Source organism: Mus musculus, chromosome 5, assembly GCF_000001635.26.
Source record: "Mus musculus strain C57BL/6J chromosome 5, GRCm38.p6 C57BL/6J".
Lineage (NCBI taxonomy): Eukaryota > Metazoa > Chordata > Mammalia > Rodentia > Muridae > Mus > Mus musculus.
The window spans coordinates 113283073-113310796 of NC_000071.6; the positions used below are offsets into that span (position 1 = coordinate 113283073).

General features: G+C 52.1%; 1 protein-coding gene across 4 annotated transcripts in view; it reads right to left on the minus strand.

Moving 5' to 3' along the window:
• The window catches only part of Sgsm1 (small G protein signaling modulator 1), a 67569-nt gene extending 39853 nt beyond the window's left edge, over positions 1-27716 (minus strand). For 3 of the 4 annotated variants that reach the window (NM_172718.3, NM_001162965.1, NM_001254731.1), the window contains exons 1-8: positions 27602-27714; positions 27476-27519; positions 5752-5827; positions 4153-4315; positions 3703-3855; positions 2555-2622; positions 2207-2352; positions 1908-2039 (exon numbers count right to left, since the gene is read on the minus strand). In NM_172718.3, coding sequence (NP_766306.2) covers positions 1908-2039; positions 2207-2352; positions 2555-2622; positions 3703-3855; positions 4153-4315; positions 5752-5827; positions 27476-27519; positions 27602-27620 — 801 coding nt within the window. In that variant the 5' untranslated portion in view covers positions 27621-27714. Of the gene's footprint in view, positions 1-1907; positions 2040-2206; positions 2353-2554; positions 2623-3702; positions 3856-4152; positions 4316-5751; positions 5828-27475; positions 27520-27601 lie in introns of all 4 variants that reach the window. The other variant, XM_006535122.4, reaches the window with a different exon arrangement.
• Positions 27717-27724: the final 8 nt, after the last annotated feature.

The following is a 27724-nucleotide window of genomic DNA, read 5'->3' on the forward strand; positions in this document are numbered from 1 at the left end:
TTCCTGACTTGAGGATGTCTGGTCACCCGTGGCATCTCTCAGCTGTGAAGTGGCTGTTGATGACCCTATTGCACACGAGCTAAGTCAATCACTCCCTCGATTGAGCTTGGGCAAGGCTGTTATTTTGCAGGGAGGACATGCGAGAGGAGCTTATGATTCAGCTTTGAAAGACAAAGCTATTGTGACTTGGACTCGAGAACAGGGTGACAGCCCATTACTCATCTCTCCAGGTCACCCAGTCCCAGATCCCCTTGGAAAGCAGAGACACCATGCTCCGTGGGCCTTTGGACCATTGCTGGAGATGACAGTGAACAGTCTGTACTTCACAGAACTTCTGGGTCAGAGAGGTCACCGAACTTTTTGTGTCAAGGGACTGACAGGAAGTACTTTGGGTTTTGTGAGCCATATGTGGTTTAGGGCAACCACTCACTTCTGCTGCCAGAGCCTGGCATGGTCCTGTTTCAATGTCTTGATGATTCATATTCATTCTCTCTCTCTCTCTCTCTCTCTCTCTCTCTCTCTCTCTCTCCCTCTCTCTCTCTCTCTCTCTCTCTCCCTCCCTCCCTCCCTCCCTCCCTCTCCCCCTCCCTCCCTCCCTCCCTCCCTCCCTCTCTCTGTCTCTGCTGTGGATGGAACCTTGAACATGCTAAGTCCTCTACCCTTGTTCTTAGCATTTGAAGCTTCCAGTTGGTCACTTGAAAACTGAGTACATCTTAAGTTCATTACTTCCTAAATCTAAGATATTAGAGCCTTGTACCCCCTGGGATGCAGATATGACAGCCCACAGGGCAAAACGACATGTGATCACCCAACTGTTAAGGCTGTGACCACAGAGCTAGGACTGCTTCCTTCTTCCTTCCAGCTGCACCACAACACCACACTGACTGTGACCCAATGACAGAAGACAGAAAAGGACAGCCTCCCTCAGGGCAGGCACTGCTCAGGTCTCACGCTCCACCTGTGCCCAGCCAGCCACTGGGGCACAGAAGGCAACCATTCACAGGAGCAGCTGTTGTGAAAGCAAATCACAATCCTGTGCCTTGTTTGGGCTTCTGCGTTGCCATTTCTACATATTGCAGTCCAAGGCACGTCACAACGAGTACTGGACAGGTGTTATCAAGGAAGAGGATCACCTTTATAAGACCACACCTCCGTCACACAGAGCATCTGGGTAAATGTTTGCTGAGCGGCAGCAAGAGTACATAGCCAGGCAGATGGCCTGGGGATGGGGATGTAGGAACAGACAAAAAAAAAAAAAAGTGGACAGCCAGGTGGGTGGACAGAAAGTGAATAGCTATACACACAAATAAAATCAACAAGGATGAAGGGAATGGAAGAGCTGAAGGGCAAGGCAGCTAGCTAGAGATACTGCCATGTGCCCTTATAGAGATGTGTGTGTGTGTGTGTGTGTGTGTGTGTGTGTGTGTGTGTATGTATGCATGTGTGTATGTATGTGTAAGTAGATAGATGATGGATGGATGGATGGATGGGTGGGTGGGTAGATGGATGGATGAATGGGTGGATGGGTGGGTGGATGGGTGAGTGGATGGATGGGTGGGTGGGTGGATGGGTAGATGGATGGATAGGTAGGTGGGTGGATGGATAGGTAGGTGGGTGGGTGGATGGGTGGGTAGATGGGTGGATGAATGGATGGGTGAATGCATGGGTTGGTGGATGCAGACACTGCTGGGACAATGAAGCAACGCAGAGGTGGCTGGATGAGCGGATGGCTATATTGATACATGAATTGATGTATAGATGGAGTTGTTGGTGAATATATGAGTAAACAGACGGGTGTATAGGTACATTAATAAAGAGGTGGGTGAATTGATGAATAAATGGACCACCCAGCCCCCATAACCTGTACTCAAACCCTAGGAACATGACCTAGGCACAGCGGAACTCACTGGCTGAACCAGAACATTGTTCTTTCCATAGAGCAGGGTGGCCCTGGAGTTCTGGTGCAGAGATTCTACATAGTCCCGGGCAGAGATAGATGGCCGGTCGTCCATGCTGCCACTGGAATGCCTCTTCTGGATCTGGTATCAGCACAAGGGTGGGGGGAGAGACAGAGAGAGACAGAGACAGAGAGACAGAGGGAGGTATGAGGCAGTGACCACAGTCAGGACTCCCACCCTGTTCCCTGCCTGCCCCGAAGCCAAGTCCAGACCCTACCAGAGACCATCACACTGCCCACCCATCTCACACAGAGCGCTGGCCGCTTGGTGGGCGAGTCCTGTCTCAGATGTGAGCTGTGGATCCGGTGTCTCTGGACCAGCTCGTCGGCTGAGGGGTCAGTCCAGAAGTGATCTGCAGTCTTCATCTTGGTATACTCCAGGGCACATGGCCCCACTGTGGAGCATACAGGGCTGGGAACCTGGCATCCCCAAGAGTGCCCCCACCCCAACTGCCTCAGAATGGTCTCCCTCAGAGCACTCCACTTCCCTCCAGGCAGTGAGGATGCCCCAGAGTCCAGCAAGAAGACACTTCAGAAGAGACAGGTCCTGAGCCCCAAGAACAAAGGACCAAATGCAATCCGCACCCGACCTCTTACCCAACAAAGAGGCCAGGATGGGTCCGTCCACCGGGTCCATCAAGAGTGCCTCCTTCTCGTAGTATTTACTATTGGGAGGAAAGGACATGCAGGTTTGCATGGCGAACACCAGAGGGCACACGGGGCGGACTAGGCTAGCCCAGCTGAGAGCCTCAGCTGCAAAAATAACTGTATCTCAGACAATTGATGAAAAATGCCTGGCCTGGAACTCACCGGCGCCAGCTCGCCACACAGCCGCGAGGCCTTTAGGAGAGCAAAAGAATCTCAGGCTCTCAGGCGACGCTGTCTTGTTACCAAGGCAAGAAAACGCTGTCTAGCTGTGGTGTAGACCCAAAGGCTGCTCTCACAGACTCCCCCACCCTGTCAGGTCAAAACAAATGCCAGCCCCAAGTCCCTGAAATTTGGCCCTGATAGAGGTGTGATGTCATCATCACAATGTTCATGCTGAAAGTTTGGGAATGCGCTTGTTGGCAAGCGATACGGTGGAGTGATTTTCCAGTTCCTTGAAAACTCATCTGACACATAAATATCAACATAGAGATGTAAACGTTAGATCAGGCTGGAGGGAGGGCTCCACAGTTGCGTGCCCACTGCTCTCATAGAGGCCCCGGGTTCGATTCCTAGAACCCACATGGTAGCTTACAATGATGCTGAGGGGTTATCAGGATGAGAACTGGTCGGGAAGTCTCATACTGTAAAACACTGACATCAAATTACTCTGGAAGGGTTAGCCTCATTGTGTATTTCAACAAGTCGTGGCCCGCTAGATTCATCTCTACTTCTTCTCTGTAAAGCACTCCGTGCTCTTTAGCCAGAGAGATCACCAAGGCACAGAGAGGGAGACTGACTGTCCTGCCTTCAAACAGCTATCAAGTAGAGGAGATTGCAGAAGGATGGATTCCAAGATCCCTCCTCCATCTTGACTTAAATGTGAAGCCCCTGTTTGCACATTGCTCTTCAGCACCCGAATCCTCTCCCGCTTTCAGGATAGGTAGCTCGGGGTCAAACATACAGACAGCTTTTGTTTAAGCCTTTCAAACCTCAAAGGAGTTGGGGGGGTGGGGGGGACACAAACCAGTTTATTCTCGAGGGTGCGGTTCCCAGAATGGCCAGCGGGTGGCGGCAGAGTGCAAGCGTCGGTCTCTCACCTGCTGTTTTCCACCAGGTAGTGGACGATTTTGTCCAGGACCCTCTCGAACAGGGCGGTGCGGATCCACAGGTGCTTGATGGCCAGCGGGGACAGGTTAGGCAGCTTCGGCAGCTTCCGCACGTTCTCTTGCAGGCCCTGGATCTGGTTTCGCCTTTAAGACCGGTGGTAGGAGAGAATACACTCAGGAGAGACAGAGAGGAAAAGGGGGGGGGGGAGGGGACAGGGAGGGGGCAGGGAAGGAGGACGGGGAGGGGGAAGGGAAGAGGAGGGAGAGAGGGAGAGGCAGGAGGTGTGGCTTTCGCCTGGCTAAGGGGACCAAGCATTTCCCTCTAGGCTCGCCCCAACCGCCCCCCACTCACACTCACGCCTTCCAGGCTCGTCCCAGCCGCGCCCCCACGCACACTCACGCCCTCTAGGCTCGACCCAGCCGCGCCCCACGCACACTCACGCGCTCTCAATGAGTTGCTCCAGTTCCTGGACCTTGCGGCTCAGCTCCTCGGCCGGAGGGAAGCCTTTGCCCACCTTCATGAAGAGCGCCGCGATCTTGTTGCTTCGCAGGAAGCCGGCCGCCCTCCGCCGCAGCCCGTGCAGCACGCAGGCCTCCACGGCCGCTGCGGGGACACAGTGGTCGGTAGCCGTCTTGTCTCTTGTGCACAGTCGCCAGCACCGACAGTGCAGAGAATCCCATACCCGTGTGCCAAAGGAGTCGAGAGGTTGGCGATTAATGAGCACGTGCACGGGGACCAAGGTCGGTCATCTCTGTGCATCCTGTCAGCCATCAGCCTGCCGTGTGGCTGTGGTCCATCACTCCCTCTCTTTTTGCTTTAACCTTCCCTCGTAAGAGTGCGCACACTGAGTGACCTATGGGTCACCATCGGCAGCTGTTGTCATTGTCACGATTGCCATCTCACTCACCATCATCTCCACCATAACCATCATCTCCGTTGTCACCATCATCTCCCTCACCATCATCTCCACCATCACCTCCACTATCACCATCATCTCCTCCGTTATCACCATCACCCTCACTCGCGCCCTCGCTACACTCATCTGTCACCATTGTCCAAGCTACATTTTGTGTCAACTTGACACAACTAGAATCATCTGACAGGAGAAAAGTTCAATTGAGAAAACACCTGCACAAGACCAGGCTTCAGGGAACCCTGTGGAGCATTTCCTCATTAGTGATTGATGGGGCAGGGCCCCGCCCATTGTGGGTGGAGCCATCCCTGGGCTGGTGGTCCTGGGTTCTATAAGAAAGCAGGCTGAGCAAACCATGGGGAGCAAGCCAGAAAGCAGCACCCCTCCATGACTTCTGCATCAGCTCCTGCCTCCAAGGTTCCTGTTCTGTGTGAGTTTCTGCCCTACATGGGTTTCTGCCCTGATCCAAGCTGAAATAGCTCCCGCAAGTAACTTTTGGTGTTTATCACCACAGTATAAAGCAGACTAGGACGTGCACTCGGTGGGATGGGGCCAAGGGAGGACATGAACCCTGGTCTGCCTACTACAAGGGATGAGGTTTCGCCCCCACCCTACCCCGCACGCTCCACGTGTAGCCAGGAACCAATACATTGGCGGAGGATGACCTTCAACTTGTGATCCTCCTGCCTCCACCACTGGAGTGCTAGGGAGACGGGCATGCGCCACTGTGCCTAGCTGTGGATGGAATCTGGAATGCTGAGTGTTTGAGGCAAGTGTTCTACCAATTGAGCTGCATTTCCAGCCCTCAGACCCCTCTCTCTCCATCCTTTACCCAGCCTGGCAGACACAGAGGGAGGAGATGGCTGTGCCTCAGCCGGCGGGATGAGTCAGGATAAAGCAAGCCCTCCGCGGGACACAAGAAGCAACCGCCCCACCGTCAGCCCCCTCACAGTTCTGCTTTTTCCAAATCCACTTCCTCCTGCAGAATGCCCTCGGGATCCCGAAATAACTCCAGAGTCACAAAGCCCGGTGTGATGCAAGAGCTGGCTCACAGGTACACCTCCTCTGCTGCAGCCCAGCCAGGAAGCTGCCCCCCACTGCCTCTGCCAAGGCGGTCACCACTCACCACAGAAGGAGATGATGTGGCTGCTGTCCTCGTGGACGAACTTTCTGGTAACGGCTTCTTCCATGATCTGCTTCACCTGAGGGGCACACGGGAGTGGGAGGGGCTGATTGGATGGGTTGCTGCACCTGGAGACTGTGAGTTCAGCACCAGAGTGTCTGAAGGTTGTCTGGGGTATTTGGACAACCCTTCTTCCTTCTACAGCCTCTTGGTCTGAAGTAGATCTGGGGCCAACAGGCACACACTGCCCATTTTGCTTAATTTGCATGGAGGTCTGTCACCTCTTCCAGAACTCACACAAAATGCCCTGCACAGCATTGCCAGAATTGTTCCCTTCCCTTGTCCGTCAGAGATCCTGTGCTCTGATTCCTGCAGCATCCTGTCTCTGTCTCCCCTCCAGAATATAAGTGTCACACACCCCCCCCATCCTGTCCTTTGCCTTACTGTGTGCTTGGTAAAGGTCCTGTGGGCACATAGTAGCTGTGTGTACTGGCTAGTTTTGTGTCAGCTTGACACAGCTGAAGTTATCATAGAGAAAGGAGCTTCAGTTGAGGAAATGCCTCCATGAGATCCAACTGTAAGGCATTTTCTCAAGTAGTGATCAAGGGGGAAAGGCCCCTTGTGGGTGGTACCATCTCTGGGGTGGTAGTCTTGGGTTCTATAAGAGAGCAGGCTGAGCAAGCCAGGGGAGGCAAGCCAGTAAAGAACATCCCTCCATGGCCTCTGCATCAGCATCTGCTTCCTGACCTGCTTGAGTTCCAGTCTCGACTTCCTTTAGTGATGAAAATGTAAGCTGAATAAACCCTTTCCTCCCCAACTTGCTTCTTGGTCATGACGCTTGTGCAGGAATAGAAACCCTGACTAAGACACTGTGTGAGTCTGAAGATACAGGAATTCAGTGGGTGGCATGGGGACAGTCAATGATGGGATCCAGGAAGCCCCGGGTTCAAGTCCCCATGTGGGATCCAGCAGGTTTGTGGGTGAGCTTTGGGAAACAGAGGCTCAGGAGAATCCACCTGCCAGGGAGGGAGAGATGGAATGGACAGAGATGGAATCCCGGCTTGGGGTGCACTATGCTGAATAACTCCAGGGAGACAGACAAGGTCTCTCAGGGAAAGGACAGCTGGCCTTGGAAACAGTACTTACCTCAGGGGCTGGAATGCTCTCTGACTTCCCTGGGCTTGCATCCTACTCTGCCCAGAGGCATTGTGGGATTCCAACAAAGCCTGTCTCTCTGGGCCTCAGTTTCCCCACCTTGAGACTGAGGTCACACAAGGTGATCCAAAGGCCTGTCCCAGAAATCCATCCCAGGACCTCTAACAGGGGCCCAGAGTAGCCACATCCTGGATCCCCACGCAGAGGGTCGCCATTCTGCGTTTTTTTCGGCACACCGCACAGCTAGCTGCCTGACAGGGGTGCCCCCGAACCCTGCTGCCTCCGCTTCTTCCTGCAGCTTGCTCCCAGGAGGCTCAGACAGGACAGAGCACCACCTGCACTCAGTCACTCAGCACTAAGTGCTCCAAGGTAACAGGTCAGCCGCAGCCCACCCTCCCTCGTCAGCACCAGCCCTCTGAACAGCTCCCGGCTCTGCCGCCCCCTATCGCAGCCCAGAAGTGTTCTCTCAACATGAACCCTGCCACAAGGCCCACGAGATCACCCTGTTTTACAGGTGCGACTGTGATTTGAACCCAGGGCCTCACACATGCTAGGCAAGCACTCCTCAAGTGAGCCACGCCTTCAGCCAGATCTTTTATGAGCAGCACAGTGGAATGAAACAGGATGTCAGGAGCTGGGTTGGGGACCCACAAATGTGCAGAAATGAAGCAGTTCATCGGTCATAGGAACTACAGGAGACGACAGAAAGCATCTTGAGGTGTGACCAAACTCAATATGCTGAGACCTACTACATGTGGGAGGATAGAGCTGAGTGGAGATTATAGTGGAAAAGCATGGTGTCAGAAGAAGGGAGACCCTCACACAACAGCTTACCTTTACACCCTGGGAATTAGCGAATAGGAAGAAATAAGCCCAGGAAGGAAGAAAATACTAAGGATATTTATCTGCAGAGATACAACGAAGTAATTGGGCCAGCAAGATGGCTTGAGTGGGTAGAGGTACTTGCTGCCAAGTGAGGCCATCTGAGTTTGATCCCTGGGCCCACGAGTTGCCCTTTGACTGCTGCATGCACACTTGCACACGATAAGTAATGTGTTTTAAAAAGCACATAAATCAGAAGTTAAAGCAAGCGGGGCTAGAGTTGGTGGCTACATAGTAGCTTGCTGAGTCTGTGTGAGTGAAGCTCTAGCAGGCTAATAATCTTCTGAGTCCTGGCCCAGCCTTCCTGCCCAGGTGGCCTAGCCTGGGATAGCTGAGGGGCTCTGCTAACTGGATGAACACCTCCCCCCAGTGCTGTGCTCCGGGTCCCTGCCGTGTCTACTCTGTCTTAAGCAGGTAAGGCTCTGCTGCCAATGTCCCTGGTCTTTGGAGGCGGCCATCTGCCTGTCCCTGCCAGGGCTGTTCTCTGTGGAGACATCAGGTCCCATCTGCTCTGTGTCACTTAAGGAAGCCATGAGCCTCCTCAAGCCATGTGGCAGGCCCCCAGCTTTCTCTCAGGGCTCAGGGCTTGGATGGAGCAAAGACCAACCCTGGTGAGTTCTGTTACCAAACACTCAGCCATGCCCGACCCTAATTTCTAGAATATCTTATCTATGTCCATTCTCTCTCCTGATATTTCTTTTTTTTAAGGTTTATTTATTTTACGTATATGGGTGCTTTGACTGCATATATATCTGCGTCCCATTACAGATGGTTGTGAGCCCCATGTGGTTGCTGGCAATTGAACTCAGGACCTCTGGAAGAGCAGCCAGTGCTCTTAACCGCTAAGCCATCTCTCTATCCCCCTGATATTTCTCTTGCACCTCAAAGTCTCTGGCTGTGACAAGTCACTTCCCCTGGCTGGGTGCTGGGCTGTGTCCCTTCTCCCCCCAGAGTGGATATTGTAAAAACACTGCCTCCTACTGACTGAGAAAATGATCATATTTGAAAAGAGAACCTTTAAAAGTAGGTTATGAAGTGGTCCCTGATCTAGTATGAGCAGTGTCTCCATAGGAGGAGGGAAACAGGGACACAGGACGGTCCAGAGAGAAGATACAAGAGAGAAAATTGCATCTAGATGCCAAGAGGAAAGGCCTAGACTTCATCCCTCCAGAGCTGCAAGACAGTGCTTGCCTGCCTTGCATGGCAATCTGCTGATGGTATTCCGTTACAGAAGTCCAAGCAAATGAAAGCATCTGCTATCAGCAACACCTTTCCTCTCTGTATCTTTGAACCAAAGAGCCACTCAGCTACCCAGTGGCCTCCTCTTCCAGGCCCTAGTCCTTCCCAGTAGGCCCACCTCTGACATCTGTGGGGCGTAACATTTGCCACCTTTATCTCCCTTGGGCATCTTTGAAGGGCCTTCCCAACTCCCCTGAAGCATTCACAGAGGGACCACTTCCCCTGACCAACTCTGCTCGCGCCCCTGTCCTTGGTGCTGAACCAACCCCCACCGGACCTGCTGAGCTGTGCAGCTAGTGTGACAACCACAGGCAAGAGTCACAGGAAACAACAGGGACCAGAAAACCCTGAAATCACAGCGGGGCGTGAAGAGGAGCCTCTGTCTCTCAGTCGGCTCCTGCATGGACACATGGAGAGTGAAGTGTGGGGATGGGGACAGACAGGTCATCCTGGGGGGGCTTCGGGTTCAAAGATCTGGGCCAGAGGAGAGGCCCGGGAAAGTGCAGCAGCTCAGCTCAACTCCTGCCCCTTCCCTTAGCATTCTCTTTCCATGACCTAAGTTAGGAGTGTTCACCAATTTGGGCAGTTCTCATCTGTGCCCGAACTGCATATTAGAAAGGAAGACAAGAAAGTGGGGGGAGGGGTTCCACTTTTTTTCAGCGGGAAGAGGGGCAGGGGCTATGAGAGTGGGCATTGTCCAAGCTCCCTCAGGAAGAAAGAACCCTTGTCTGAGGCTTGTACCCACACAGCTGCCCCCTTCTGTCCTCTTCTCCCTCCTCCCCACACACCATCATAAAGGACGGAGTTGATTCCTGGTTCCTTCTCTCCCCACACCTGCCTGATGTGCCCCGGTCTCCTTTCCTCTCTAGTCAACAACCTCTTTTTAACCTTGTCTTCCTGCAAGCAGTTTGGCAGAGGAGACCATCTGTTTCCTACTGGCACTGACTAGGCGCACATGCTGTCTGTTGACGGAAACTCAGGGAAGTTGAGCCCCTTTCCTGAGGTTACACAGTATGGAGCCCGGGGATGTCACGTGGGTGGGTGAGGGGTGGGTGCAGCCAAGACCCTCCCACCTTTGCTGGCCCCAGGTCTAGCTGGATGATTTCACGGGAGTTCATGACTGGCTCAGCCCGAGGCTAGAAAAGGAAATTTATTTATTTATTATTATTTTTTTTATTTTTAAAAATTTTTTCAAGACAGGGTTTCTCTGTGTAGTCCTGGTTGTCCTGGAACTCACTCTGTAGACCAGGCTGGCCTCGAACTCAGAAATCCGCCTCTCTCTGCCTCCCAAGTGCTGGGATTAAAGGCGTGCGCCACCATGCCCAACGAAAAGGAAATTTAAAAGTCTGGTGAAACACACCAGGGTGGAAGGTTCCCTCCCACAGAAGGCCACCAAAGCCTGTGGAGGAGGGCACCATCTTCAGCAGGAGGCATAAGGCTTTGCCACTGTAAAGAAGAGGAGCTCTCTGGACAGACCAGGAGCAGGAGGGATGGAAGCCAGCCAAGCCCTCTTACCCTGGCACATTCCCAGGTGTGGCCTCAGACTCTGTCAGCTCAGCAAATTTAAGTTAGGGTCGGGTGGGGGCATGGGCTGACATTCTGATCCTTGGGGCCTGCAAAATTTTCCATGCTTCGGTCTAGAGCACACGGGGTGATGGAGATGCCACCCCTAGAGTCACATGGACCTTGCTAGTTCTGTTCTGCTGGCACTTCGGGGTAGCCTGCTGTGAAGTGGGACCTACTACTCCTCACTGCTGCCACGAGGGCATGGATGAAAGGCTGACAGGCCACCCACAGCACACAATAGGTGCTTTATTTTTGAGGAAGGGTCTCATGTAGCCCAGGCTGGCCTCAAACTTTCTATGCAGCTGAGGGTGCCCTTGAACTCATGGTCCTCCTAGCCTCCACACCCGGCACCCCTGCAAGTTGTAGAATTACAGGCCTAAATCACCACTCCTGGTGACTGGGCAAGACAGTGCAGAGGGCCCCCTGTCTTGTATTCTTTCCAAGGCCATTTGATTAGAATTTGATCTCCTTGGGAAGACCCATGGAAAATTACCCAACTGTAATTTTACCTGAGGCCAAGATGCCCCAGCTAACTTATACTTCTGTTATACTGCCTGCTTGTGCAGCCCCAGTGCAGCTGCTGAGAAAAACACCAGGATATGGTTTCTACTAAAAAATAAAAAAATCCCAAAAAAAACCAAAACAACAACAACAACAACAAAAAACCACCTTAGTTTAAACACCAGATACTAACTACACTTGGGTCCCGAATGCCAGAGTGTAGTCTCAGCTGTCTGGAATAAAGACTTTTTAATGACTATAAAACGACTGATTGGCCATCTCTGGTGCGCTCCATAAGAAAGCACCATAAGAAAACTGTGTATGCAAGCCTCCGAGAGCTAAGGTTCTTCCCCAATGGTCATACAGCCAGAAAAGATCAAGGTCAGGATTCGAACTCAGTTCTCTCTGAAGACCTGGCACTCTGCTTCCAGCTCTGAACACCTAAGGAGCTGGGAACTCTGTGGGAAGGGATTCTCATCTGGGTATAGATCTGTGGCAGGGAAAGGGATGGGGCTGGGACCACAGGCCAAGGCTTGGAGTCAGGAGAGCGAGGTGTGCAGAGAGGATGCTGTCAGAGACGCCCTGCAGGGACCTTTTGGGAGGCCACAGGGGTTCAAGGCAACCGGTCAACTTTTATTCTCCAGCAACCACTGTGTGTCTGGTATCTGGCTGCGTTCCCCCACAATGGAGCTTGTTCCTTTGGAAACCCGTAAGAACTGGTGGGAGGTGGAGGGGCTGGAGAGATGGCTCAGTGGTTAGGGCTACTGACCTCCTAAAGGACCTGGCTTCACCTGCCAGAACCCAACAGTGACTCACGATTGTCTATAATTACAGTTCTAGAGGATCCTCTGGCCTCTGTTGGCATTTGTATGGTGCACATACATAAATGCTGACCAACTTCCACACACAGTAAATAAGTAGAAGTTAAAAAAATATACATATCCTGGCATAGTGGCGAACACCTTTAATCCCGGCACGCAGGAGGTAGAGGAAGGCAGGTCAATGATTTCAAGGCCAGCCTGGTCTACAGGGTGAGTTCCAAGATAGCCAGGGCTATAGAGAGACCCTGTCTCAAACAAGAAAAGCAGAATCTAAGAGCCCATCCTAAGCTGGGCATAGTGATTCAGTCCTGAAATTCAGGCATCCAAAAAGGGCAAGGAAGACCAGGCAGCCTAGAAAAGCCTGGCCTGAAAAGCAGAGACCTTTTCTTTTCTTTTTTCTTTTAAAAAAATATTTATTTGTTTGTTTATGAGTGATCTGTCTTCACACACAACCAGAAGAGGGCATCGGATCCCATTACAGATGGTTGTGAGCCCCCATGTGGTTGTTGGGAATTGAACTCAGGACCTCTGGAAGAGCAGCCAGCACTCTTAACCCCTGAGTCATCTCTCCAGCCCAGAGACATTTTCTTTCTTTTTTTTTTTTTAGGGGGGCAGGGGGTTCGAGACAGGGTTTCTCTGTATAGCCATGGCTGTCCTGGAACTCACTTTGTAGACCAGGCTGGCCTCGAACTCAGAAATCCACCTGCCTTTGCCTCCCAAATGCTGGGATTAAAGGCATGCACCACCACGCCCAGCTCTGGAGACCTTTTCTAAAACCAGGAGGAAAAAAAAAACAACAGCAAACAAACAAACAAAACAAAAAAACCCCACGAAGTAGAGCTGCCCAGCTGGGTCTCACTCTCTGGGAGAGCTGGCACACAGAGATCTACAAGGGAATATGGAGGTGAGATGGTACTGACTCTCACCCACAGGGGGCACTCACAGGCCTTGTGTGAATGGCCTGTGAGTCTCCACTCAAGACTGCCCAGGGACACAGCTGGCAGCCCTGCCCCTCCACGTAGGCTGCCACACCTGCCTCCATTCAGACACCAGCTCGGCCCTTCCCCCGCCCCCTCACTGTAAATATTTAAACAGCACAGGAGAACTGGATCTCCAGAGAGCCAGGGCAGGCTGGGAAGCCAAGCAGGTCTCTCCAAGCCAGAGGGCTGTTCCTGGGCCTCCTGCCACCCTGCTTGATGACCACCACGTATCCACACTCTCCCACAACCCACCTGGAGCTCTGCCAGGTTCCAAGTGGACGCCCAGGTTATGTTGAAGTCTTTGACTTGGATGGGACCCCTTGCCCCAGCCCACAGAGCCGGGTTAAGAATTTCAGAATCTGCAGGCAGAATGCCTCCCCAACAAGGCTGCATAGAACTGCTCCAAATCAACAGAGCCTTCTAGGCACAGAGATAGAGCAGGAAGGGGCCCTTGGGAGCCACTAGGCCCAGATCATCTCCTGTAATTCACAAGGTGAGCTCCCATGGTGAAGGTGGGGCCCTGGGCCACTCTGCCCAGTTGTAAGTGGTGCCTTGAAAGGATTCTCCAGCCTTCTTTCTAAAACCATCTAGAATAGCTGTATTCAACCTGTAGGTTGTGACCCTCTCGGGGGTCACCTATCAGATATTTTCATTATGATTCATAACAGTAGCAAGATTACAGTTATGCAGAAGCAACGAAAATAATTTCATGGTTGGGGAGACATCACAACATGAGGAACTGTGTTAAAGGGTCACAGCGTTAGGAAGGTTGAGAACCGCCATTCTAGAGCAATGTCACATTCCTTCCAGAATGCTCCATCCTCACACAGCACCTTGCTCTGGCTCTTCATAGTTTGCTGAATGACTTTTGGGGATCCTGAGCCCCTGCATTCACAGCAGGCATTCATGTGTGATGGTGACCACTCTGAGGCTGTCACCACCACTAATGCCAGTCACCTGTGCTTCCCAATGGGGCGTGTACGTCAAAGACCAAAGTCAGCAGAGGTTTCTCATAAAGGGCCAGAACAAAAACTTTCTGGGTGTGGGGAGAATGGCCAGACTTAGCACAGAATAGCCCGACCCACCCAGATTTCAGATACAGGGGGATCGTGTTAGTAAAAACACGTATCAGATATTGTACGGAGCATTGTGTGGGGGTCTTCTCGGAAATTCAACAGGGCATTTTGAGTTTTTATTTGGGAAACCTGAGGGGCAGACTTAAGGACCACAGTCTAGATCACATGATCTCTTCATTTTTACCTTTAAAAGTGTTAGAACAAACGGCTTGCCTTAACAGTGGACACACACACTGGACTTGGCCCATAGGTGCCCCCCATGCCCCTATTGGAGGCATGCACTACACAGGCCTGCATAGAAGTCCCTGAAGGAATGGCTCATCTGAGGTCTGCAAACTCCCCTGGGCACAGCTAAGGCCCCTCCAGCCCCAGCTGGCACCCACGGAGGGTAGCCAAAGCCTAGGTAGGTGCATGATGGAGCCAGGAGACTGTATGGAGTCTCTGGGCACCAAGCCTGTTACCTTCTAGAGGAAGATGTTATGATGAACACCTGAGGGCTTTATAGGGTAGCTTAAAAAATAACCCTTGTCAGAGGAGTATGAGGAAGGAGGGGTGACCCAAAGGCTACTTAGCATTCACTGGACTATCAGGGTGATAGGCAGGAGGCACTATAGTTCTGCTTGACTCAAAGGCACCTCCCAGGGCTGAGGAGATGGGCTGGACAGGTAAAATGTTTGCTGAGCCAGCTTGAGGGTCTGAGTTCAGATCCCAAGAACCCAATGACAGCATGAGAACCGTTCTCTGAAGTACAAGCACTTGGCTCTAAGGGACCCGAGAGGGAGGTCAGAGAGGGCTCCCTGGAGGTGGTGACGCCCCACAGTCTGAAAGACAAGACAAAACTACTATTGTACGCCTCAGTTTCCCCAGCTGTAAAGCAGGGAGAAGAACCCGCCTATATCTGCCTCTACAGAGCTCCAGGAAGGGAGGGGCAGGCGCGGAGACTCCATGGCAGGAAAAGCTGGCAGTTTCTACGTTTTTACTTTGCTATGGGTGAGACACGTAGAAAAGGAGAGTTCCGGAACGGGGGATGGGAGTGGGGTGGGGGAACAAGGGAATATTTTGAGAGGCTCCGCCCACAGTCACAAGCAGACCTGGAGGAAGAAGGAGGCTTGTTCCAAGCTGCTGTTTCCACGTTGGCTCCAGCTTCCTCCACCTCCCCACACCCCGCCCCTTCACAGGTGTCACGCTCTCCTGCAGGAGCCAGAGGACATGGAACTCCCACCGCCTGACTTCTGCCTATGCATCCCTCTCAATGCCAGTCACTTCCTGTTCCTATCTCGGTCCCCAGCTCCAGGAAGGAAGGGATTCCCGTCCCCGCCCCCCTCTTCCCAGCCCACAGGGCAAATCCCCGTTAGAAGTCAGCTAGTGACACGATTTGAAGTCCACAGGAGGGTGTGCTCAGGTTCTATGAAATTATATGCAAATAAAGGCGTTTGAGTATCTCGAGGGCGTCCGGACTCCCGACTCTCCGCAATTCCAAAATCACTGGGCTGAAAGCCTTTCCCAGTCTGACTTCAGGGTGTTGTAAGTAGCAACCCGCAATGGCCACCTGTGGGGGCACTCAGCTTGGCAGTGACAGAGATCCAAAGCCTGAATTATCTATCCATACTGGGCCAGGCACCTAGTAAACTGTCTCATTCATTCCTTCCCTTCCTCATTCATTCATTCATTCATTCATTCATACAACAGCTGCCTGCAGGCACTTGCTACAAGTAGGTGTTACGCATGTGAGCTCAAAAATCCATGGTAACCTCGCCTTATGGGTGTTCCTTCCGTGTTCCCAGCCAGACTGAAGCCTTGTGACAGAGATCAGGAATTAAGGCTGGGGAGCCCCCAGGCTGTCTCAGGTGGAGACCCCAGCATCAGGGCCCAGGCAGCTGCCTGCTGCTCCCTTGGCCGGTGAAGCTGAATGCTAGGATCAGGGTCTTGTACCATTCCTAGCTCTCCAGCCTTGATTCAGCTACCACGGGTCACCTCTCCCAGCCCACCTGACACACACCGGCTCCCTGGGGAGAACAGTGCTGGCAAAGGAATGTGCATCCTCATATGCCAGTTACCAGGACGAAGAAGGCAGTGCTCAAAGGTGATGCCATTTATGGCATTCTGGAACAGGTGCACACACGGGGGTGGGGGGAGAGGGGTGAAGAAACTAGAGACTGCAGGTCACCAGGGCTAAACGGGGAGGGGGACTCAAAGAATGTGGAGGGCAGTGATGGGATTCTGTTGTGCATACTTGTCCAGGTTACATGATGGGTCCTTGAAGACTCCTTACCGTCATGGTGCAGCCCTCTGCCTCCAGGAAGCAAATTCTGGGGAAAGCCTGTATGCGGCAAGATGAGGGCATTTGGGGATGGGCCATGTCTGCTCAATTTATCTGGGTCCCTACAACTGTTATAAAAGGAAACGTTTATTAGAGAGGAAGAAACATGCTTCATTCTGTGTCCTTGGAAGATGCGGCAGGCAGGGAGCGAGCCTGGCCCTCCAGCCAACAGGCCAAGCTGCCTCCTTCGCAAACCCCTCCTCCTGCCTGACTCCCGCAGCTTGACCCACAGTGGTCCTCAGAGTCTGCACAGAGATGCTTCTGGAAGTGACAGCGTGAAAAGCCCTCACTGCCTTCCTCTTGTGCAGGAGAGTGAGCAGCAGACCGCTCAGCATCCCAGGAGTCTGGCTTTTGATGTCCAGCCCTGCCGGCCACATCCAGGCCACTCTCCTCTAGGCAGTTCCTGCCTCAGTGCCTTGGCCCCGCCTTTCCCCATTCTGTGCAGGTCCTTTGCACCCATGAAACTATCTGCTTGATAGCACCTCCTCCAGGATGCCCACCCCGACTGCCACTCCTTCCCCCCCCCAAGCCCCAGGCTCTCTCCCTTGCAAGTTCCTCACTCCATTCTGTTTGCTAGTCTCTCCTGCTCTGTGAGCTCCTGAGGAGAGGGCTCACCTAGCTCACAGACGTCTCCCAGCTTCCTTGTTCACAGACAGCTCCAGGTCAGACCTGTCACTCTCTCTTTCTCGTTTCTGCTCCTCTTATGTGGCACTGATAGGAGAAGCCAGGCCTGGGAAGATGACCCACAGCATGGGCGGGTGTGTGTGTGTGTGTGTGTGTGTGTGTGTGTGTCTGTGTCTGTGTCTGTGTGTCTGTGTGTGTGAGCTGAAGGGCAGGCTAGAGAGCTGTGATGAGAGCGAGAGACCCCAGAGGCTGGGGCTCTTGGGAAATCTCCCCGCCCTCTCCCAACCCACCTGCTCTAAATAGGTGTTGGGACTGGAGGATGGAGGTCTGTGGCTCAGGCGACGACAGTTAATGGTTTACCTGATGGATATAAATAGGTACTGGGCGGGGTTCCCTGACCATCTGAGGCCCCGAGGACTGCCCAAACCCCCACAACCACAGAGAAAGGTGTTTTCAACATCGGGTGAGGTTTCTACCAACCCCCCTCCCTTTATCTCCTGTACCAAGGCAGGCCCCCAGGAACACTGCACTTCTTCTGGGATGAGGGAGTTGAGAGGAGGAGCCTCAGCCTCCTCCACACCCAGGAAAAAAAAAAAAAAAAAAAAAAAAAAGGAAAGAAAGAAAGAAAAAAACGTGCTTCACATCCCGCCCACACCCTAGAGCCGCCAGCCTCCTCCCAGGTGCGCTGCCCACCGCTTGCGGCTGAGCTCCCTGGCAACGCCCGGTCTCCAGACGCACAGCCCTGTAGATGAGCAAGATACACAGATGCCCCCCTCTCCCAAAGAACGTCTAACTTGGGAAGGTGTGAAAAAAAAAGCCTTAGGGGGCTGCTTAAAACACTTATACGTGCGGGGCGGTGGTGGCGCACGCCTTTAATCCTAGCACTTGGGAGGCAGAGGCAGGTGGATTTCTGAGTTCGAGGCCAGCCTGGTCTACAAAGTGAGTTCAATAACAGCCAGGGCTACACAGAGAAACCCTGCCTCGAAAAACCAAACCAAACGGAAACAAACAAACAAACACCACCACCACCAACAACAAAAGCACTTATAAGCGCGGAGCATGGTGACGCACACCTTTAATTTCAGCACTGGGCACGTAAGGAGTGGGGTACAGGCAGGCGGATCTCCGTGAGTTCACCTCTAGTCTGGTCTACAGAGCAAGTTCTAGGACAGCCAGGACCACAGAGAAACCCTTTCTCAAAAAAACCCACCCACAAACAAACAAACAAAAACAACGCTCAGGTAAATCAGAAACTGGTTGACCTTAAGAGGAAAGGCAGTGTGAATGTTATTTGTAAGGGATGTAAGGGATGGTTTTAGATCCTGACACTGCCTGCTACCTGCTGTGTGTCCTCCATTTAAACGGCTCTAAATTGAGGTAACACAGAGGCCTGCTTCTCAGATGGCTGCGATATGTTTGTATTGCATGTGTGAATGTATATCAATCACTTGGCAGAATAGCTAGAATGTGATAGAACTTTCTAGAAATGCCCTATAGACCCCTTGCCCCATTCGGTAGCAATAGCTCTGTGGATCTACCGAGCACTTGCAAAAGAACTGGAATTACTGAACAATTGGGGTCTTATTTTCACAGGTGCACACCCTCAGGTGCCAGCCCTCGACTCCACCCTTTGTTTTTCTGTTTCTCATGCCAGGTCAACTGTGCTGCGAGTTCCTATCTCCCTGGCTCCGCCTCTCACCTCCTGCAGGTGAGCTAGGGGGCAATGTAGCCCCTTATGTTTCTTAACAGTGGACCAGTAAGTAGGGGCTTGTGGCTAAGTCACGTATGCGCACTGGCACAGATTGGAATTAGGCCCTTCAAGGGCCCTTATAGAACTGGAGACCACGGCCGTGTTCGAGTTTGTGTCATGCTGTGCCACCGGAGTGAGGGACAGCCCCTCAGAATCTCTTTGTTGAAAACTTTAGGCCCCAAGTGATGGCGCTGGAGGCGGGGCTTCTGGAAGGTGATGAGGTCAGGGGCGTGGCCTCGTGATGGGTTTGCATCCTGGGAAGGAGGCGCAGAGCACAGTGATAGAAGTCTGTCCGCCTCGCTAGAGCTGGGCGGCCCTGACCTCCAGCCTCCTGTTGTCCGGATGTGGGCAGCTGTGGTTCCAGCCCAGTGTCCTGCTCTCTGGCTGCCATCTCCTACCCATGCGCCTCTGCTCTGCCCTTCCAGGTTTGACCAGCCACAGCAACCTGCCCCCGCTGTGGTGGGCACAAAAGGATCGGGTGACCCAGGCTGGACCAGATCCAAAGCCAAGGAAATTCTCTATCCTGTGATATCAATGTCGTGGGCAGATTGGGCGCCCGAGGACGCTGGGCAACAGGCTACCTCCTCGCAGAGCCAATGAACACGGCGAAAGGCAACCCACAGCGACAGAGGAGTCTGAGGACATCCCTGGAACCCGGAGATGCAGCTGTACCTAAACCTGCTCACCCCAAACTTCCCAAACACTTGAACTGAGAAATCCGCCATTAACCTCTTCACTTTGAAATTTATTTTTCTAGCTAGTTTTAGTAGGGCTGACTGAAGCTAAAATGTACAGAAGACAGATCTTGCTCTGCTGTGTTTTGGACTGTGTGAGTTTCTCTGTGTTTATTAACCTCTTTGGCCTTCAGTCTCCTGTCGGGAGGGGACCAGCTGCCTGGTCCACGGGAGGACTGCGTTGTTCTTAAATGAGAAACGGAAAATCACTTAGCATCCGTGCTCAGTAAATGGAGGCTGTTACAGTTTTACTAATTAAGCATAATCTACTAAACAAGAATAACCAGAAGGGAAGGCATTCAATGCCTGAATATCATCAGGTCTAAATTACCAGGGATCTGAAATTATTATTATTATTATTATTATTATTTAAACAAGAATAACCAGGAAGGAATGCGTTCAGTGCCTGAGTATCACCAGGTCTCAAAATTACCAGGGATCTGAATTTATTCATTTATTCAGGACAAATCGTGTAGTCCAAGCTGGCCTCGAACTCACTATGCAGCTGCCTTTGAACTCCTGATTCTCCTGCCTCCACCTCCCTAGTGCTGGGATCTCAGGCACATGACCTTGCCTGGCTCCCCACATGGTTTCTTGGTATGTTTTGTTTTGCTGTTGTGTTTTTTGAGACGGAATCTCTACACAGCTCTGACTGTCCTGGATCTCACGGTGTACCTTATTACCGGCACGGAACTCACAAGAGATCATCCACCTGCCTCTGCGCACAGTCAGTCCCTGTGAAGAAGGAACCAGAGTCCATTCTTCAAGTTTCTCAACTATTGAAAGAAAGAAATATCACTGTCAGCATTCAGAAATGGGAACACAACAGCGTTGGGGGTGGAGGTGCATGCCCAGTGAGCCTGGTTTCTTCCTCAGGCCGAACACTATCTCCTGTGGACTGACAAGAAAACAGAGCTAGAAGGAAGACCCTGCTGTCCACCCCAGGACAGGGACACAGCCCGCTAAAGGCTCAGCTATTCCGACTCAACTCCTAAGAGAGGGCAGTGGGCTTTGGGACAGCAGGGACAGTGTTGTCACTACATGGGAGAGATGGCTCAGAGGTTAAGAGCACTGACTGCTCTTCTAGAGGTCCTGAGTTCAATTCTCAGCAACCACTTGGTGGCTCACAACCATCTGTAATGGGATCTGACGCCCTCTTCTGGTGTGTCTGAAGACAGCTACAGTGTACTCACATACATAAAATAAATAAGTTTAAAAACAAAAGAGAAAAAATAAATTAAAACTTAAAAAAGGGGGGGGCTGGAGAGATGGCTCAGCGGTTAAGAGCACTGGCTGCTCTTCCAGAGGTCCTGAGTTCAATTCCCACCAACCACATGGTGGCTCACAACCATCTGTAATGGGATCCGCTGCCCTTTTCTGGTGTGTCTGAACACCACTATAGTGACCTCATGCATTAATACAAACAAACAAACAAACAAACAAGAAAGGGCTTGATTGTTGACACCAGAGTTCATGACAAACACCACGTGTGAGACACCCGTGAGAATATACCTCGGAAGGAAGAACACACAGGGGCTGATACAAAAAGCACAGCCATCACAAAATGTCCAAGTGGGATACAAGAAGCCTGGTGCTCAGCCAAAAGGGGTGGATGGGCTGGGGAGAACGGGGTGTCCGGATCCAGGATGGAGGAGAACTTTATCACATGGTCTCTGCCTTTCCAGTATTGAGTCTGTATTCTTCAAGGGATTTTGCTTTGACTTAAAAAAAAGTACTCATTTAAAGAATTATCCTTGTTATTGCTTGTTCCCATGGAGCCTAATCAGCTGCTCTTACTACATCTTAAACACAGACATGGCCAATTCTGAGCTGCATAAAGAGGTACTAGTGGGCTTTCTGAGCGGGGTGCCAGCCAATTAGGATGCTCAGAGGTCTTGGGCTGGCCAACCTCACTGGCAGGAAGAAGAGTTGGGGCAAACTGGCTCCTTACAAAACAGCAGCAGCAGAGGCTGATGAGGGCTCGGGCTTCCTCACATCTCTCGCTAACGTTCACATACGAGCATACCGGAATCTGATCACCCCAAATGCCTGAACTAAGACATTCATTTTTAGCCTTCCCCCCCTTTTACCAGGTTCTGTAGCCAGCAAATGCTGGCACTGGGGAGAAAGAAGTCCTGATCTTTCTGCTAATCTACATCAAATACATTTAGCAGAACCCTGAGCCATGGAGTTCTGTTCTCTGAGGCCCTCAGACAGGACACACGCATGCACACACATCGCACGTTCACACCCACTCAAGGCAAGCAGCTTCAGAGCCTCTGCTCCACACAACAGGAGGAGTGAGAGCAGCTCCCAGCTCATTAACAAGAGCTCACAAAGAATGAGACAGAAAGCTGAACACAGTGGCGCACGCCTTTAACCCTAGCACTTGGGAGGCAGAGGCAGGTGGATCTCTGTGAGTTCAAGGCCAGCCTGGTCTACAGCATGAGATCCAGGATAGTCAGGGCTACACAGTGAAGGAAAGAAAGAAAGAAAGAGAGAGAGAGAGAGAGAGAGAGAGAGAGAGAGACAGACAGACAGACAGACAGACAAGAGGGGGAACGTGAGTCCGAGCTTCCTCTGGTATGGAGGCCTTGCCCCCTGCCCCACACTGCTCTCTCTTTATAATACGTTCATGTCCCTCTCGGGCTCACAATTCCACCATGGCTCTCAGCTCAGACTGAGCATCACGTCTCCCTTGGCCGCAGGCATGATGAGCCCCCAGCCTTCCGCTGAGTTCATCTTCACTCTTGTTTGCTCTGCTCCAGCCCCACTGACCTCCTCCCAACTCAAGGACTCTGTACATGCTGGAGACTCGACGGAAGGCATCAATAGTGACCCCTCTCACTGCACAAAGATTGCCCCATCACAGAGGCTGTCCCTGACCTCTCTGACCAGCCCTCCCTTCCATCTCTCCTCTGCCTTGTTTTCCCTCATAGCATTGAGCACCATCCATATGTTTATGGCTATATGTATACATGTATGTGTATGTATATGTACATATCTATACATCAATGTATACACAAACAAATATGTTTATATTGTGTATATGAATGTATATGTATACATTTATACACAGGTATGTATATATACATGTATGTATATACACATATGTATATATGCACACAAATGTTTATATTATATAGATGTATGTGTATATATGTACACATTTATACATATATGTGTATACATACACATATGTATATATACACAAATGTTTATATTATGTATATGTATGTATATGCTCACATTTATACATATATACACACATATATATTACACACAAATGTTTACATTGTGTACATGTATGTGTATGTATATGTATACATGCATACAGATATGTACATATACATACACACATGTATATGCAAATACACACACATATATATGCATATATGTAAACACACATATATGTATGTACATGTATATGTACATATATCTATATGTTTTGTATATATAGTATATGTATGCATGTATGTATGTATGTATGTATGTATGTGTGCATGTGTACACATGGAGGCTGGAAGTTGATGTCTGTACTCTTTCCCCAGTCATTTTCCATCTTATTCCTTGATCTAGGATCCTCCACTAAACATGGAACTCACCGATTGGCTACGGTGTCTGTCCAGGAGCTCTGGGATCATCCTGTCTCTGCCCTCCCAACGCTGGGGTTACACGTGTGTCTTGCTGTGCCCAGATTTTACCCAAACGCCTGGGATTTAAACCCAGACCCTGACGCTAGCAACAGGAAGCAATTTACTGCCTCCTCAGCCCCATGGTTCATGTTCTCATCCGTGTTCCTCCTAAACTGTACAGCGAGAGCATAATTTCCCAAGCTGCAGCTTCCTGAACAGGGTCACACCCCAGGGATGCTCAATAAACATTTGTGGATGGAAGAACAGAAAGGCAGGGGAAGAAAGGATCAGAAGTCCTGTTCTAGGCAGGAGTCTTTGTTGATGGACAGATTATAGAGATGTGGTGGTGAAGTGGAGATGGTGGTCATGTTCATGACAGTGGTCAGGGCTGTGGTAATGGTAGTCATGGTGATGATGATGATGGTGGTGGTGGTGATTATGATGATGGTGGTGATGGTAATTGTGGTGGTGCTGGTGATGGTAGAAGGGGGTGTAGATTGTGGAGGTGGTGGAGATAATCGTAGTGATGGTGGTGAAGGGTGGTGGATAGCGTAATGATGCTGGCACATGGGGGTATCTCGTATACCACAAGATGTTAAGCGGTATCCCTGGATTCTTCCTGCAGATGCTGGGAGCACCCACTGCTGTTGCGACCAAAATGTTTCCAGACACACCATATGTCCCCCGGGGGCAGAGCTTCACACGTACACAGAAGACACATTAACCCCCGTGTGCGATTCGAGCCATGCGCGGTGACCTGCGTGTTATCTGGCAGCTGTTTTGAGGTGGCCAAGCTGTCCCCAGTCCTACATTAGAGCTGCCTGGTTCGAGTGAAGCCCGAGCGTCTCCATGGTAACACAGCTCAAGTCCCTCACGTTCCTTTAGCCTCCCTAGCACATCCCCCCCTTCATCCCTTCCTCCACTTCAGGGCTGGGAAATGGGGTGGGCTCAGCAGCAGCGAGGATGGCTTCGCAGGACGGCTCCCTGCTCTCTCCCTACCCCGTGCTAGCAACGGCTTCCCCTACAGGCTCTGTCTCCTAGCACTGACTCCTTCCAGGGGTCTCATCTGCTGCCCACCGGCCCCCGCTTTCTCCTTTCCAATTAAGAGGTCTGGCAGCAGCCAGAGGCAGGAAAACAAGGAGGTTAGTCACTTAGCTTCCGTTATCAACCTGGATCACGTGGCTGGCTCTTTTAATGGCTGTTGTCATGGCAACGGGAAGCCAGTCCCTGCTCGCTCTGGGAACCAAAACAAAATTAAGGGGTGGCAGCAGGGAGGGGAAGACATGCCAGAGAGGAGACTGCTTAGAGATGGGGGTAGGGGAGGGCTTTAGCTGGAGGAAACAGCTTCCCTGTGATACTGACCCGACCCCAAAGGAGCACAGGTGACAGACAGGGTGGATGTCAGGTGACAGGGTGGATGTCTGCACTTAGCTTATCCTGCCCTCTGAGTCATCTTCATCCCTATTGTGACAAAAAAAAATGGACACCCAGACATGGGCAAAGATAAAGACAGATGCCTCTGAGAGACTGTGCAGTTCACAAGCCATCAGTTTGGGTGGCACCCACTCCTTGCCACCTTCCACATTCTCCAAGCTTCCTACAGTTCCCCTCTTGTTCCTTGTGTGTGTGTGGGGGGGGGGCACCTCTGTTTCCAGCAGGTTCCTCATCTCTGCTCCAGCTGCCTCTGCACCCTCAAGTTCAGCGTGTCCCTGCAGCTTGGCCCTCTGTGTCCCTTCTCTCTGCCGCGGCTTTCATGGTTCTCCATGGTCGTGTCCTGCAGGCTCACAGGTGTTTTTGTTCAGTGCTGGGGCACGCGTTATGGTCTTGTAAAACAATACCTCATGTCCCTTCCAGAGTCCTCCTCTTTCTCATGTCACTACTGAGTCTGCCTGCATCCTCTGCCTCTTCCAGCCGAATGTCTCCGTTCTGGCTCTCCAACTACAGCTCTGGTTGAACTTGGGGCTCCTTCCTGAACTACCAGACAGGTCCTGGGTCCCGACAGCTCCTCAGGCTGCCTCTGGACAGAGCTTCCAACCCCACAGGCTCTGAGGCAGGCTTGCACAGCTGTTTGGCTATCTAGGGAAGTCCCTTGTCACCTCTTCCAGGAGGAAGAGGGAGGCTGTGGTCCACAGGGGTGTGGCTCATCTGAACTCAGACAGAGAAGTTGCTGATCAGACTTTGAGGCAACTTTCTCCCTATCCATATCTATCTGACATTGGAGGAGTGGCTCATTACCCAAAGAGGTGGCCAGAGGAAGCAGTGTACATAGAGGGCAAGCATAGGGGGCTTACTTGTGAGCTTGCAGATGGCAGACTTGCTCATGTTCTGCACTGGGTCTGTACACTTCAAACATGGCTTCCTGCTTCTGGGCACCCTATTCCCAGTAGGGTGATGGGAATCACGTTACCCCTGTACCCCAGGAGCTTGGATGACCTGGGAGTGATTACACTACCTCTGGCCCTTCTTGGCTGGGTGCTGTTAGAAGCCACTCCCCTACTGTAAGCCCCAGTTCTGTATCAACCATCTTCATAGGGTTACTATGTCTGCAGTACACGGAGCACAAAAAAAACCCAAAGAAGCTCAGATCCTCTGGGTGACCGACCTCCGTAAATGCAAGATTTAGAATCTGTGAGCAGTTTGTGACTGGGAATCCCGACTTCTGCTCCCAGCTTTGGAGCTTTTAGTAATCGGACAAAGCAGCAAGAAACTGTCCTTGCCTGGCCACTCTACTCCGGCTTGAGCCAAGAAGATGGCTCACTCCAAACTTAGTGGGACCACAGAAGCAGGGAATCCAGCAGACTTGTGGACACAGGGTGGAGAGCAATGTCCCCACAGCATTTCCAGGAACCCAAGCTAGACTGGGGAGGAACAGTAAGGGACATGTGTGTGGGCCATGGGGCCACATGCGTCACTCTGCAGATGGGAAAGCGGTGATCTTACAAAGAGAGGACGTAGGAAAGATGAACTCTGAGGGGCCATGTGGCACAGCTATACACGGATGTCTCCTAGGTTCCCCAGGGCCTGCTGACCCTGTCTTTCATTGTACATCCTATTTGGTCAACCATTTCCCTAGTAAAGTGGGGGTCAGCTCCAGGCATGAGGAGCAAGCATTACAGCCAGGGCTGGGTAAAAAACCACGGCCTTCCAGCTTTAAACCTAAGGGCTGAGACCCTTCCCCGAAGGGCAGGGGTGTGAGGTTTCAGGGTTGGGGTCTGGATAGTATCTTCAAACAGGTCTTTACAAAGATGGAGGTAAAGACTTCTAGGCCTTTCTGAGGGACCCCCTTCTATCCATCTTACATATCACCTCGAAGGAAAATTCTAGAATCTGCAGCAATCCACGGAGCTAGTTCTTTAAAAGGAATGTGCTACACACAGAGACACAAACACAGGCACACACCCACGATCCCCAAGAGGAGGAAGGAACCGGGGACAGGTCCGGGCCTCCAACTGCCCAGGTGGCTGCCACCAGGAAGGGAGGCCCTCCTGAGTGACACCCCTAACACACACACGCGCGCGCGCACACACGCACACACACCCCACAGGTATACACACACCTCCATGCTCAGGAAGCAAGGGACAGACTCCAGCCTGGCTCACAGATTCACAGCCAAGCAAGGACTTGGGATAAGAACCCCAGGATGAAGACAAGGCAGCAGGGACGGGAATGGGGGGTGGGGGTGACTGAAGGATAGGGCGGAGCCAAAATGGGAGGGCAATGCCACACCACATACATACTCAATCTTACCCATTCACACAAATACACATTCGTAGACTCGCACAAGCAGACACAATATATAGATCATCCTTAGGTATTTCCAGGCAGGTGCACATACATATATGCACATGTCCTGGGCAACATACATCTACACCACAGGCCCACAGACATCTAAACGTCGCCTCAGCCTTCTAAACTCTCCCAATTCCCACGGCCCTGGGAGGTCACTGGCTGTGAACGCCGAGGTAAGGCTAGGATCTCAGCTGCTTCCTTCATCCCGGGGGAGGCAGGCAGCCACTCCTGTCTGATCCCATGTATCAGTGGAGGGCACCTGCTCTGTGACCCTGGCCCAGGTCACAGGCTCTCCTGCACAAAGTCCCTGGCACCTAGAGGTGGCTCCAAGGACTGAGTATCTGACATGGGTTGGGGGATAGCTTCATGTTCCAAAATTGAACCTGTCCCCTCCCAAAACCTGATCTTCCTCGGGGATATTCCGCATCTCTAATGAGGAGCCCCGCATCACCCTACTCTACCCCCAGCAATGAGAACCTGCCCCTCCGCGAGGTCCCACCTGGACACCTTCCGATCCTACACCCAGAGGGCCCCACGCACTGAAACACCCGTTTTCCAGCGACCCCTCCCCAGCCCCCGCCCTAGTTAGCCATGCACAGCCACCGCCAGCCAGAAGCCCGCGGTGGCCCTGTCACCCTGGGGTGGCCGCCCCTACCTCCTTCTTCACAGTGCGCAGCAGCCTCTGGCGGGTCTCGGCCTCTGCGGGACAAGCAGGGAAGCGCGGTGAGCGGCACCGAGGCCGCGGGGCCTGGCCGCCCTCCCGCTGCCCGCCCGTGCTTACCCGCAGGGACCGAAGCCATGGCTCAAGCTGGTCGGTGCCCGGTTCCCGGACGCGTCCCCGCTCCGCGCCCTGCTGCAGCCGCGAGGGGGCGGGACCGGCAGGGGATGAATGACAGCCCAGGAT